General features: G+C 40.5%; 2 protein-coding genes across 8 annotated transcripts in view; one reads left to right on the top strand and one right to left on the bottom strand.

Moving 5' to 3' along the window:
* The window catches only part of col4a5 (collagen, type IV, alpha 5 (Alport syndrome)), a 94080-nt gene extending 87005 nt beyond the window's left edge, over positions 1–7075 (bottom strand). For 2 of the 7 annotated variants that reach the window (XM_035993822.1, XM_035993820.1), the window contains exon 1: positions 6679–7075. In XM_035993822.1, the coding sequence (XP_035849715.1) occupies positions 6679–6768 (90 nt within the window). In that variant the 5' untranslated portion in view covers positions 6769–7075. The remainder of the gene's footprint in view (positions 1–6678) is intronic. The other 5 variants (XM_031304250.2, XM_035993819.1, XM_035993821.1 and 2 more) reach the window with 4 other exon arrangements.
* Positions 7076–10391: 3316 nt separating this feature from the next.
* Positions 10392–14311, top strand: part of col4a6 (collagen, type IV, alpha 6) — a 165369-nt gene continuing 161449 nt past the window's right edge. The window contains exons 1-3 of the mRNA XM_035993640.1: positions 10392–10483; positions 10686–10800; positions 10987–11032. Of these exons, the coding sequence (XP_035849533.1) occupies positions 10790–10800; positions 10987–11032 (57 nt within the window). The 5' untranslated portion in view covers positions 10392–10483; positions 10686–10789. The remainder of the gene's footprint in view (positions 10484–10685; positions 10801–10986; positions 11033–14311) is intronic.

The raw sequence follows: 14311 nt of genomic DNA on the forward strand, positions 1-14311 counted from the left end.
GGGATGAATGGGTGGGATGGAATGGATGGGTGGATGGATGGATGATGGCTAGGATGGAATAGATGGATGGATGGATGATGGCTGGGATGGATGGGTTTCCACCATTCCCCAATGGTGGAAAAAGACCCAGCTGACCTTTAAAGCCTCAAAGCAAACAGTGAGGGATGGAGTAAATAAAGAAGTCTCTAACAAACACACCGTGTTTACACTCCTCTTAATACTGAAAGGGGGAGGAGAGGGGAGGGCAGAGGGGGTGATAATGAAGTTTCAGAGTAAGTGACAGAAAAAGACGTCTTGTGCAAAGAGATTAAATGACATTATAACCCCAGTGGGAAGTCAGCCGACAAAGAGTGACCGTCCTGCGGCGACGACAGTTAAGTTTAGGCACCAGAACAACTAGTTAGGATTAGGGAAAAGATTCTGGTTTGGGTTAAAACACCAGTCACTTTAAGTACAGTAGTACTCCTGGGACACAAACACCCGTTACCTGCGTGAAAGTCTTGTGTTTTCCCCTTAAAAGGTTCACACTTGTATTTGGGGTTTCTACTAGAACATATTTACATGTTTTAATGTTGAAAAAAAACCACTTTATTTTTCTAATACTGTCTGTCTGGATATACCTGTATTTTGTTAAAGAAGGAAAAGTAAATCGCAACATTCAAAACTATCGAATAATCACAATAAATGAAAATCGCAACACAAATCCAATCGGCACCCATGTATCGTGAAAGAATCGAATCGGGGCAAAAAAGGAGAGAGTGAGTGATGAAGAGGAGGATGGATTGTAGTAATTAGCTGTCTAAACATTTGGGGTTAGCTCTCATTGACTGTTGTCCACCTGTTAATCCCAACGGCATCTTCAGCTCATTGACACCACGGTGTGAGATCTACCGGGAAAATGCACACGCACACACACACACACACACACACACACACACACACACTTCCTTTACAATGGGTAACTATATATAAAGGAGGTAAAGATGTTTAAGGAGCCCTTCTCTCAAAGCAGGCGAGATAACGATGGAATTTGTCTTCGAGAACAGACACAAAGGGAAGGAAGAGAGAGAGAGATGGGGGAGAAAAAAAGAAAAGGGAGGGAGATACAGTCAGAAAGAGAGGAGGATAGATGTACGTTGGGATAAATTTAAGAAAGAGAGCAAAACTGCTTTTGATTATTGAGTTTAGGCAGGATATCTCAAAGGTTTAAAACGACTAATTCTCTAACAGTAGTTCAGGAGCTTTTTGGACATTGAGGTGAGATTTTTCTTCTTCTTTTTTTAAACTTTGGCTCACGACAATTGGATTATTTTTCGGCATAAAGCTGCGGTGAAGCCTAAACTGGGGAAACATCTTTCAGTTCAGACACTTTTTTTTGTGTGTGTGAATAATTGCAATGAAAGATTTCTGGAATATAAATTAAATTTAAGTTAAATCTTGCGAATTCCAGAAGAGACAAATTATTCAACTCTTCTGTGTCTCTCTTTGGCACTCAGGGAGCAAAAAGTGAGAACAATAGATGGGGGGGGCGAGATGAAAGAATGAAAATAAGAGTCCAAACGACAGTAGACAAAAGAAGAAAATCATAAAAACCAACAAAGACGAGAGAAAACGGCTCAAATGCAGCTCTGCAGTGTTCGCTGACGTCACAGATTTAATCTTCCGCAGTATGAGGATGTTATGGCTAACACACACACGCAAACACACACACACACACACACACACACACACACACACACAGGTTGCTTCACCTTTGACGTGACCCACATCCCAGGTGGAGGGGTGTGTGTGTGTGTGTGTGTGTGTGTGTGTGCTCACAGGAAAGCATGCATCAAATTAAGAGTGTGTTTGTGGTTGCACGGCATGATGGGTTCAAAGGAAAACCTCCAGGTATACATTACCGCTGAACTACCTCACCTGGCTGAAGGGAGATTCATATCTAGGCGAGGATTAAACCACACACACACACACACACACACACACACACACACAACCAGCTAAACAGTGATATATTAGACATAGGGATGTAACGATGCATCGTGAATGAGTTTAAAAATCAATATAAATGTGTAAAGATTGCAACCAGCTGAGTTGCGATGTAATTTTTAAACGTCCTAGGGCGTAATCTACTTCAGATTTCACTTGTTTGACTTCAGATGTCGCTACTTCTTCTTAGATGATTTATTTGAATAGATTTTTTTCTACTTAGTTAGTTATTTTGATGTGGGAAGTCAATGATTACCAGCTGTACTGATTGAGAGTGGCACATGTGTGTTGTATTTTAAATTGTACGTGCAGTTATCTTTATTCTCACTGTCCTGTGAAAACCATTCATCTCCAAATGTCAACTTCACATCACCTATAAGAAAGAAAAGAGCCTTTTTTAAAGCTGATTTTAAAGGGGTTTACCTACCAGCAGTAGGAGAGATTTACACAACTTCTTTCATATTTCAAACTTCACCATGTTTTTATTTATTTTTTTCTGTGAACAGTGATGATAAAGGCAAGCTGCATTCCTGAGGAAATATTTGGTCACACACACACACACACACACACACACACACACACACACACACACACACACACACACACACACATACAGACTCCACTAGGGGGCCTCAGAGAGAGAGACCTGCTGCAGCTCAGGTGTGTGTGTGTGTGTGTGTGTGTGTGTGTGTGTGTGTGTGTGTGTGTGTGTGTGTCTGCGTGCGTGTGTGTGTCAGCGTGCATGTCTGTGCGTGTGTTTTTGTGCGTGCATGTGTGTGTGAATGTGCGTGTGTTTTTTTGTGCGCGTGCATGCGTGTGTGTGTGTTTCATGCGTGTGTGCGTGCATGCGGGTGTGTGTGCATGCGGGTGTGCATGCGTGCATGCAGGTCTGTGTGCGTGTGTGTGAATGTGCGCGCATGCGTGTGTGTCTGCGTGCATGTCTGTGCATGTGTGTGTGCATGTGTGTTTTTGTGCATGTGTGTGTGCACACGTGCATGCGGGTCTGTGTGTTTTTGTGCGTGCGTGCATGCGGGTCTGTGTGCGTGTGTGACTTGCATAATCTCTCCATATGTAGAAGACTCTGAAAAAACTTTACAAAAGATTAAAGTCTGATACCATCTCATATCTATTAGTCACGGACTAGAAGATTTGACTACCAAGACTTTAAATTTACAAACTTATCAAACCCGTCTGATTTGGTCGAAAGCGTCTAGACGGAAAAAAGACTTAAGACAGCTACTCGATATGAGGAAAATATGCGACGACGTTGAATATCGTGATAACGATATCGCTTGCGATCAATAAACAGATATTAAAGTGTACTCAGTTCTGCCTTTCTGCTGCTGTCAGTATTCTGCTAAAATACAACAAATTGATTGTTGAATTTAAAACATAAAAGGAAATAATTTCCAACATTCTTTTATTGAACTAATTGAACATTGAACTGCACATAAAAGGCTCCACTAAAAAAAAGACAGTTACATCTTTAAGTGCCGTTTTCTGCTGATACTCTTTTAGCTAACTCAAAAAAAATCTCTTGAGTGTCTTTCGCAATATGTCGCAGCCTTTTCGCAATGTGTGTGTTGCGCAAGTTGATACTGCGGCGACGATAAAAAAAACAATTGATTGTGCAGCCCTGTGCCTTACACCAAACGATTAAGATGGCGGGCGCGCGCCCCCGACTCTCGGAAGACTCTCCTGATTTTATTCTGATATTGGAAACTTGTCCGCGACGGTGGAATTGCTTGAAAAGTCGATTTAGGTGTAAAGTCGGCATCGCTAGCTTTTCTCTGGGCCTGATCAAACTCCAAAAAACAACTGATGAAGGCTGTGAGACGTGGTTGAAAGCCAGTACGTGGATCAAACATCTGTTCCCAGAGTCAGGACTGGACTTTTTGTTTGCTGTCTTCTATCCATCCTCGCCCTCTCCCCCTCTGGACTTCCTCTTTTCCCCCTCGTCCTCTCCAAAGCGGGCGGGGTCAGCCACATTCCTATAGGTACAAAGTGAACCCTCCCCTCTATCTCCATGGCAACGATAACAGCCACTCAGTAACGCCTATACACGGCCAACACCTCCAAACACTCCTTTAACTCAGCTGTCTGTATAGTGACGCCCAACATTGTTCCAGAGCAATGTGTAAAGAAATAATTTGGCCCTAAAGTGGAAATATTTCTCAAGTCGCTCGTGAAAACATACCTACACTCACTTGTTTCGGTGCTTGAAATGAGTTTACAAAAGTCTGGGGTTCACAAAAGTAGCGTGATATATGAATAAAATAGTAAACAAATGTCTAAAATGAACTTTTGTAATATCGCTTTTTTAGTAGGAGCGTTGTCAAACACCGGTTGGACGCGCTGTTGCGTCTTTTGTCCTCAGAGGGTTAAATAGCCTAAAAACTTGATTGACTTAATGAAATAACGGCATACAAACATAGGATTCAGGATTGTCAAAAAGTCCTCATACCACACATAGATTATAAACTTTGAGCAGACTCACCGTCCCCTCATAGTTTGACTTAGACCTCACTCTGAACTTATTAGTGGTGTTAGGAGCCTAAAAACCTGACTGTGTGCTCTGTTAGGCAATGAGGAACATAGGATGCAAGTATATAAAAGACTACTGAATGTTTTGGAACATTCAAAGTTCTCGTACCGGCAGAAAACGGGGACAGATGGGAGGACTTAGATATACAGCGGTGGAAGAAGTATTCAGATCAAGTTTTTACTTAAGTTAAGGATCTTAAGTAGTAAAGTACTAATACTACGCTGTAAAGAAAATACTCTGTTCCAAGTAAAAGTCCTGCATTGAAAATGTTACTTGCGTAAAAAGTATGCAAGTATCATTAGGAAAATGTACTTAAAGTATTAAAAGTCAAAGTACTCAATGCAGAAAAATCCTCCTATTGTAGAAAGTGTAAAGTATTAAAAGTCAAAGTACTCAATGCAGAAAAATCCTCCTATTGTAGAAAGTGTAAAGGATCCAAACAGCTGTGTGTTTAATGGTCTAATCATTTCAGCTGGACTTATAGGCCATTATATTGTTGGCTAGTTTATAATAAAAAATCTGATTTTATAAACTACATGTGTTTTGTGTGCAAACATCTGAATGTGTAAAGTAACTAGTAACTAAAGCTGTCAGATTGATCTAGTGGAGTAAAAAAAGTACAATATTTCTCTCTGAAATGTAGCGGAGTAGAAGTTGGAAGAGCCATGAAAAGGAAAGACTCAAGTAAAGTACAAGTACTTCAACATTTGCACTTAAGTACAGTACTTGAGTAAATGTACTTCGTGACATTCCATCACTGATGCCATACAAAGTGATAAACAGAAAGTGTGCAGGCCTGATTGGACACGCCTTGTGTGTGTGGGCGGGATCGTGTGCATCAGCGTGCAACTAAAGCCCTCATGAATTATTAATAAAGTGTGAATATTCATCAGCCTGTTGGAATATTACATTGCTTAGTCAGACTGTGACTTTGATTATGCATCTGCGTCATGCGGGGAGGATGTCAGCGTTTACAGAGCTGCAGCCACAAGTTTAGGAATCAGAGTGAGGAGGGCTGAAGTTAGTAGTTATGGACACAAACACGCACGCACCTCCTGGATCTCTGCTCCTGATACATCTCAAGTGCAAAAAGACATTTTCACCTTGATGCAAATGATAATAGAGCCACTGAAAGTCGTGTTTCTGCTCTTCTGGCTGCACAGAATCCAAGCGATAAAGCAATACAAAGCTGGATTTTAGGTGGCCTATATATCTATACTTCAACATGCGCCAGGGACCAGCTAGGTGCTGTCAACATAAAACACACCTGCAAGGGGAGAGACACCTTAAAAAAAAGAAGAAAAAAAAAGAAAAAAAGAAAAATTTAGAAATTTCGATAAAAGAAAAATCACATGCCCGCTCTTCTGGGATGCAAATGGATGTTAACCAAACGAAATGACGCACACCGTGGTTCAGATAAGAGCGTTATTATCACCGACGAAGCAAAAATGTTGCAGTTAACTTCAATATTTTAAGAAGAAGCGCGCTGCACACACACACACACACACACACGCGCGCGCACACACACACACACACACACACGTCAACGAGTTGAAGAGTCAAAAGATACCAAAGACTACTAGATTACAAAACAGATGCAGGAATGATACCGAGATTAAAAGGCAGATGCAGGCTGAGAAGAGTGCACCGTGGTCGGCGTGTTGCTACAGGTTGTCTCCTCCTGGTGCAGAGAACAGGGAGGAAGAAACGTGATGCCCACGGAACGGGACACGAACTCCGTCCGATTCTTCCCACCAAACTACAAAGCAGAGCTCGCGGGTTCCCCGTCGTTTAAAAAAAAAAAAAAAAAAAAAAAAGTGCCCGAAAAAAGCTCAGCCCAAAAGTTGTGTATAACTCTAAGTGGGTGTGATTGTTGTCATTGCAACAAAACGGAAAAAAATAAGGGTAACTGGATTATTATTATTAGAGCAGAAGGATAAGCACTTGTTGTAAAGCAGCCTCTCTATTTATAAACCCGCTGTGGGAGCCGGTGGTGTCCCGGCGCCGGCTTACTGAGAGCAGCGGCTCTCTCGGCTTCTTCGTGCGGGGTATAGGCTATATCTTGTGGGGCAAAAAAGCCCGCTATGGAAGGCTTTATATGTCTGCAAAAAAAAAAAAAAAGGAAAGAAAGTGGAAAACGCACTTACCGCTGAGTCGGATCGCTGCACCGCGACGCTCAGGGTGAGGAAGAGCAGAGGCACGGCGAGCTGTCGCAGGCTCTTCAAGTCTTTATTCATCTTGGGGGGAATAAAACAAGGGTCCGCCTGCGTTAACACTCACAAACTTAACGGCTCTCTACTCGCGTGTCATAGCCCTGCTTCCCCCCCCTGCACACTTGATTCTTGGTGAAACAGAAATAATAAGAAAAGGCACTTCTTTCTCGGCTTGTCGGCTGGCTGTTGTTGCGCTTGCAAGAGGCTCCCAGTGGTCCTGGCTGGCTCTAGCACCGTGCGCCTCTGCTGTCCCCCTCTCAAACTTTTTCTCTCCTCGACTTGCAAACCTGCCCAGCCGGATCTACTTCCAACACCCAGGGCGCACTTATATTAGCTCCCCCATGCACCTACACCAAGACAGACAATTCACCTCAAAAATAAAAGTCTCCGGATGATTTGCATCTTAAAATGTGGTCCGAACTTGTAATCAATGCGTGACATTTCAGTCCAGACGACGATATGTGTTTAGATTTCTTTCCAATTTCTAAAAGAATTGAATAATGTTAGGACCTCGCAAGCGCGGATGGATATGGTGCCTCCCCAATACCTACCCAACGCCTGAGGCTACACAAAAAAAGCGTTGACATTAAACCTTTATTTGACATTTTCTATAGGCCCGGACATGTTGCATTCCTGCCAGATTATGAAAGGCCAAATTCTTACTTTTTACTCCTGACAGAGGGATGCTGCTGGCAAAATGGAACAAATTAAGAAAAAACTTATTATTTTTTTTTTTTTTCAAACAAAGTAGGCTACATCATCCTTTCTTTCTCATTTTCCTGCATTCTTTTTAAATTGGGTGTGAAGAAAGAGGGTAGTGAAAGTTATGTTCACAGCTGCTGATACTGACTATAATATCTAAAACTTTATGGATGAGATCATCCTAACATCCATCCAAACTTCCTAAAACGCGCATGAAAGTCACATACTGACATTTCAGTTGCACATTTTCTTTTCTTATAATGTAACATTGTATAATGGAATATGTAATGTTCATGGCAATAAGCCCTGAAAGCACGAAAACAATTAAAATGCAGATAACATCCTGTATGGGGGCAAGAAGTTGTAGAGTAACCAGCAGTTAATGATCTGTTTCACAAGTTTCACTCTCTCTCTCTCTCTCTTCTTGCTTGTGATCTTAAATACTTTTATTTTTCGTACTCCGAGACAATTTCAGAGCCGAATTTCAAATATCTTAAAGACAACTTTTGCAGGGTTGGTTTACCAGATTAGAGTAATAGCATTGTTGACTTGTGCTTGCTGAGGTTTAAGAGCAACATATCTGTTCTTATAGGCCCTGTGAAGTGTAAAAGTGGAATGTAACTAAGTACATTTACTCAAGTACTGTGCTTAAGTACAACTTTGAGTTTTCATGCCACTTTCTACTTCTACTCCGCTACATTTCAGACAAAAAATATTGTACTTTTTACTCCACTACATTCATCTGACAGCTTTAGTTACTAGTTACTTTACACGTTAAGATTTCTACACACAAAACACATCTACATTATAAAATCTGATGTTTTATTATAAACTAAACTAGCCAACAATATAACGGCCTACAAGTCCAGCTGAGATGATTAGACCATTAAACACACAACTGTTTGGATCCTTTCCACTTTCTAAAATGGGAGGATTTTTCTGCCTTGAGTACTTTTACTTTGAATACTTTAAGTACATTTTCCTGATTTTCAATGTAGGACTTTTACTTGTAACAGAGTATTTTTACAGTTTGGTATTAATACTTTTACGCACAAATGATGCGTAACCAACACCAAATAAATGGGAATGGGAAACTTGGAAGTAAAGATCATACCAAATAAGTCATTTGTTTGGTATGTTTGACTTGGAGTGAGTTTAGTCTTGAAATATTCTTGACATCTTTGCAGTTGTGTGCATTGATGTCATCCTTGTCATAATGTCAAGTTTTTAAACTGTCTTCAAAGAAATGTTAATTTACTGTAAGGCCATTTTGGAGTCTGTAGTTTGTGGTGCTATTGAATTGCGTTGTGTTACACTGACAGGTGTTTCTATTATTTTGTCAACCCCATTTATATAAATGAGGAACCACATCTCCATTTGTCACTTTATAGCCATTCCTGTCCCCTCGAAAGTATGTTCCCATACAACTAAACTGCATTCTCATTACATTTCCAGGGAAACATAGTTTGTCCCTGATTACGTTTGATTTTGACGTATCACAAATACGTTTTTAATCAAAGTCCACTTAGGGAGGAGGGATGGGTGAATAAAATTGAATTTACGTCACATACATAACATAGCTGCTTAACTTACATATGTAAACGTAGGCCTACTTATGTTACCCAAACCATGATCTTCTACGGAAACCTAACCAAGTAGTTTAGTAGTTTGAATTCACAGCGTTAACCACGTGTTTAAAACTGCAGCCCTTTCGCAACGTGTGCCTCTCGTCGGTACTTGTTGAAACAAACGTACTCCAGGAGAAACTATGTTTCCCTCGTACCGCAGTTTAGTTGTATGTAAACATATGTTTTGGGTGACAGGGTTGTTATAACTGGTGGAGACAAGATCTGGAAAATCGTAACTTAAGAACTGAATGAACCAGTTTGAAGAAAGTTTTGTGCTTTTCATGTTTGAACTATTTCTGCAATTTGGGCTTAGGGTTAGGGATAAGGTTGGGGACATAGATAATGTGGGGAATATACTCATTAATGCAGCAATGACACTAGATATGCCTTCAAATTCCTATGTCAAAGTGCAAAACTCAATAGATCCCAGGAAGAATCCCTGTGGTACACCGCGGCTAAAAACAAACTGCAGAGAAGAACAACGAGGCCTTTATGTAAGACATATATTTTAAACAGCAACATGAGTGTAATGTCAACCAAATCTATAAGTAGATTAATTAACATGTTGTAGTAAACTCTGTTGAATGCTAACTCAGGTCAAGTTGTACTAAAATAGAACATTCAAGAGCTAAAAGTGGCCTGTTTGCAACTTGAGTAACTCTGTGTCTGCACCATGTTTAGAGCAGTAGCTCAGGACTGAGGTGTTAAAACAAAGTTTTTAAAAAAAATTTGATCTCACTATGGCTATAAATATGACCCTGACAACGCAGAGCTGTGAGAATCCTGTAATATATTTGTGGGATCCTTTTTTTTAATTTAAAGAAAAACAATGTGTTAGTTAATTGCAAATGTATATGATACACAACATAAATATCATGCAATCCCAGGAGATTAAATAAAGTGTACTGTTTAGTAGCAGATTTAATATAATATAATATGACCAATGTATTGGTTGTATGGGTGTTAATATTACATAAAGTATCATAAAGTCACTTTAAACTACAGTCATTATTAAGACTCTAACCTTTTTAGGGACATTATGTTGATATTATGGGCGATACCTTAAACACAATGTTCATACATGTTTCATAATTGAGTATCATAGACATAAAGGTCTTCATAATGTCTTTAATAGTGACATATTTTCTTTATTTTTTTTTTGCTTTTTTTGCATAGATTAAAACCAAATAAAGACTTTCTCCGAATAGAAGTGCCTCCTTCGCTGCACCAAACAGTTTGAAGAGGTCATGGCTCTGTGTGCGTGGGTAAAAGCTCCTGTTGTAGCCAAAAGGTATGGAGGCATGAATGACATGTGTTGGCCCCTCCTCTCCCTGCTGCTGTGGTGCGCTGGCTGAGTTGAAGCGCAACAACCCGGAGAGCTCAGCAGCGACTTCACCGCTGCAACTTTGGTGAGTTGGATAAGCTCTCATTTTACGACAGAAATCACCCACAGAAAGGTGTTTTTACGTGCAGGTTGTGTTTAAATGCGTGAAGCTGTGTGTGTGTGTGTGTGTGTGTGTGTGTATGTGTGTATAAATACGGGTTGTGTTTGGCGGTGGGACTACTTTATCTCTCTCTCTTTCTCTGTGTCTGTCTCCGGGTAGATGACAGGGGTTTTTTGGAGCCGTCGATGAGCGCGTTTGAAGTGCCTTGTTGGTGAAGACAAGGGGATCGAGTCTCGAGCTGCGGTTCCCCCATCTGCCAGTCCGATCAAAATGAAATTCCTGTAAGTTATTTCCCCTCTTAGAAATCACGCTCCAAACGTTATTTCTTTCCAATGTTCGGCTTTGCAAACAGCCGCGGCGCTGGTTGCGCCTTCTGTAACGAGATGAGCCGAGCTCCGGCGGAATTTAGGCTATAATCACTGTGGGGAAAAAACAAACAAACTAACTAAAATGTATTTCTCTGGCAGGATTTGTGTGATAGCAGTCGCCTTGGCCGTGGGATCTGCGCACGGAGTAAGTCCCGTTTGCTTATTTTACACTCCTCCAGGTGAAGTGGCTCTCCACTTGGTTTATTTAGAGCGCAGATGCAACACCGATGAAGCTGGATCTTTTTTTCATTCAATTGCAGGAGAAGATACTGTTCATGAAAGTGTTGCACGTACATGTCTCAGCTGCCCTAATGTGAACACCAAAGCCACTTTTAAAAAAACCTATTTTTTTAAAGAGACAATTTAGCACAGATTGTTGCATTATGTATACGTTAATATGTGTCTAACGTGACTTGTTGTCCATATCAGAGACGTGCCCTCTGCACAGGTCTCCTACATGTTATCCCTCCACGCGTCACGTTGTGGGTGTCTTCAGCATGAGAAGACACATTTCTGAATACTTTTTGAGTCACTCTACAAGTCTTTAAGGACACTTCAGTCAGTGTTTTGCAGTTCTTTTTATTGTCATTTAATAGGAAATTGATATGCCAACTCTCTTAAAAACTCTCTCTGGATGTCTTTAAACTGGATGTTTTATAAGTAGCCCGAGGGACTGAAAAAAAAGCAGTTCATATTTGAGTGGGCCCGCTCTGAGTCATTTGCAATTCAAACCCCGCCTCGCTGATGAATATTTAAATTAGGGAGATTATTGGGGCAACTTTTTCCAAGCCACACCTATAAGACTTCCTACAGCTGCGGGACACAGCTGCAGCAGAAAGACGTGTGCAAGCAAACGGGGATTATTTCTTTCTTTGCACCACTCAAAAGTGCATCCTTTTAAACCTTTTCTATTTTATTTTATGCATCAGTATATTTGGGGCTGATTTGAAGGCAGCTTTTTAAAGTCCTGTAAAGAATGTTTCTTATGCATACAGTAGAAAACTCTGAAACGACTTTGAAAAGATTGAAGTCTGACACCATGTCACATCTTAAGACAATCTGTCATAATGTCCCTGAGTTTTTAGTCTCAGACTAGAAGATTTTACTACCAAGACTTCAAATTTACGATAATGTCCAACACGTTTTGATTTTGTCGGAACGTCAAGACGTGAAAAAGACTGATTTAAGATTAGATTAGATTCAACTTTATTGTCATTGTGCAGATTACAAGTACAAAGACGACAAAATGCAGTTTGCGTCCAACCAGAAGTGCAAAAAGAGCAGAAAAGTGCAATGCGATATACAAAGTATAGACAGGTATAGACAGGTGGTGCATAGACAGGACAAGAAATATAGGGCATTGTAGACAGTAGTATAAAGTTGGTTTACAGAAGCTGGTTTAGAGTTATATAAATTAGATATAAATATGTGCAGTGTATTAGCAGTTACCTTACAAGAGCAGAATAAATATGGCTATGTGATATGTGACAATGTATGAACAACATGTACAGATATGTGCAGCTCAGGCTGAGTTTTATGACCACCTTACACCAAACGATTGAGACGACGGGAATGTTGTGCAGTGACAAATGACATATATATATATATATATATATATATATATATATATATATATATATATATATATATATATATATATATATATATTCCAACATATACACACTGAACCATGGAAATCTATAGCGTCACTGTCCAGTGAAAAGCATGTATACAGGCTATCTTAAGTTTAATTTAACACTTTACTTTAACCCTCCCTATTCAGCATTTATAAGCACTATGTAAACATTTCATAAATGGTTTATAACACACTCTAATGTGAGGCTGTCCTCCCCCCGAAAAACGCTCCCAGAGGTCGTCTGATCCAGCAGCAATTACGACCTATACTTACGTTTCTAGTGGCGGCGCCCTCTAGTGGCCGGAATAGTTCTGACGGGAGCAAAGTATGAGAGCAGAGTTCGAGCCCCATTTTGAAAATAAAAGTAAATGGCAAGATTTGTTTTTTTTTAAACGTCAGGTTCAGTATCCCGTGCATAACCGGAAGTGTCTGATTTGAACTCAAACCACGATCTTTTTCTAAACTTAACCAAGTAGTTTTTGAGCCTAAACATAACCAAACTTCGAACCGTTTCACAACGTTAAAGACGTGATTAAAAACTGCGCGACCTTTACGTCCAAAACCGCGACCGGCGCTTTCTGGTTTTCAGGAATGAGAACGGGAAAAAAACTCTCCTGTGGGTCGTCTTAGAGAGTAGGAACAAACGACTATATCGTTGTGTGATTTGGAGGACTTGTTGTAGTATGTAGTTGTATGCCGCTAAAATGAAATTTTAAGTGTTTATAAATTTAAGTGTTACAATATTATCATCCCATATCTGTTATATAGGCCTACAACTAGTCTACGTTATGTTATAAATTAGTATTTCTCAAACATTGATTCGCGAGTAGATTTGGTAAAATATCACAGTTCTAGTTAAATAAACCCAAATGTAAATGTTAACATTATTATTTGAATTGGCTGTTTTCTCTCCGTGATGTCGGACGTCGGCAATGAAGCCGACTGTTTTTGCAACAGTGCTTCCAATTTACGTCACAAACGATCAATGTGACATTCGAAGGAAATACAGAGGAATGAAGTTTACGGTTTATCGTCGACTGACGAGATAAATCGATGGCTTCGGACAGACATTGCTTCCTTGCTGTCTCAGCGTACGCAGCACCATTCTTCAGAGACAATGAGTGAGTAAGCTACTTGTAGAAAACTGAGGAGGCCTTTTGATGCTTGGTCCGGTGCCTTTGGCGTTGTTATTGATGCTAAAATTCTCCTTTAGCGTCATATCTAAATGCGCTTTATCTAAACGCGCTTGGTCGGGACTTTTGGCGTCAATTTTTTTTTAACGCAGTTAGGTTAAGGAAAAGGTCGTGGGTGGGCTTACGTTTCCATACGCGGGAAGAACGGGCCGGTTGGGTTTAGGAAACGTGATACACGGGACACAAACCCCAGTCTCCGGGGTGAAAGTCCTGTGTTGACCCCTCCACCACCTCAACCAACCTCCCTATGCGGATTTTCGGCCTTTCATACTAATCGCTACCGTAGTCCCTCTTAGTGCTACGTCATCTTAAAACCCTGTGTAGCTGCTGCTCTCCCCGGTGCGTTCTACAAACACACAGAAGGATGCTTTTTTTTTCTGACGCTGACAGCCACTGCCCAAGTGTCCGTATTTTACGAGTTCGGAGTGAGAACGGGTTGTTTTGGGGGATATTCTGGCAGTTAGGTGGTCCGTGAGTTTTTTTTCTTCATTGGATAAGTAGTCTTTGGTCTGAAAAACTTTAGGACACTCTGTTATAAATGATTGGAAAGGTTTATGTACAGCTTATAAATTCTACAGTAGAGGGGGGTGAAAGT

The sequence above is a fragment of the Sander lucioperca genome, chromosome 17, assembly GCF_008315115.2.
Source record: "Sander lucioperca isolate FBNREF2018 chromosome 17, SLUC_FBN_1.2, whole genome shotgun sequence".
In the NCBI taxonomy this organism is placed as follows: Eukaryota; Metazoa; Chordata; class Actinopteri; order Perciformes; family Percidae; genus Sander; species Sander lucioperca.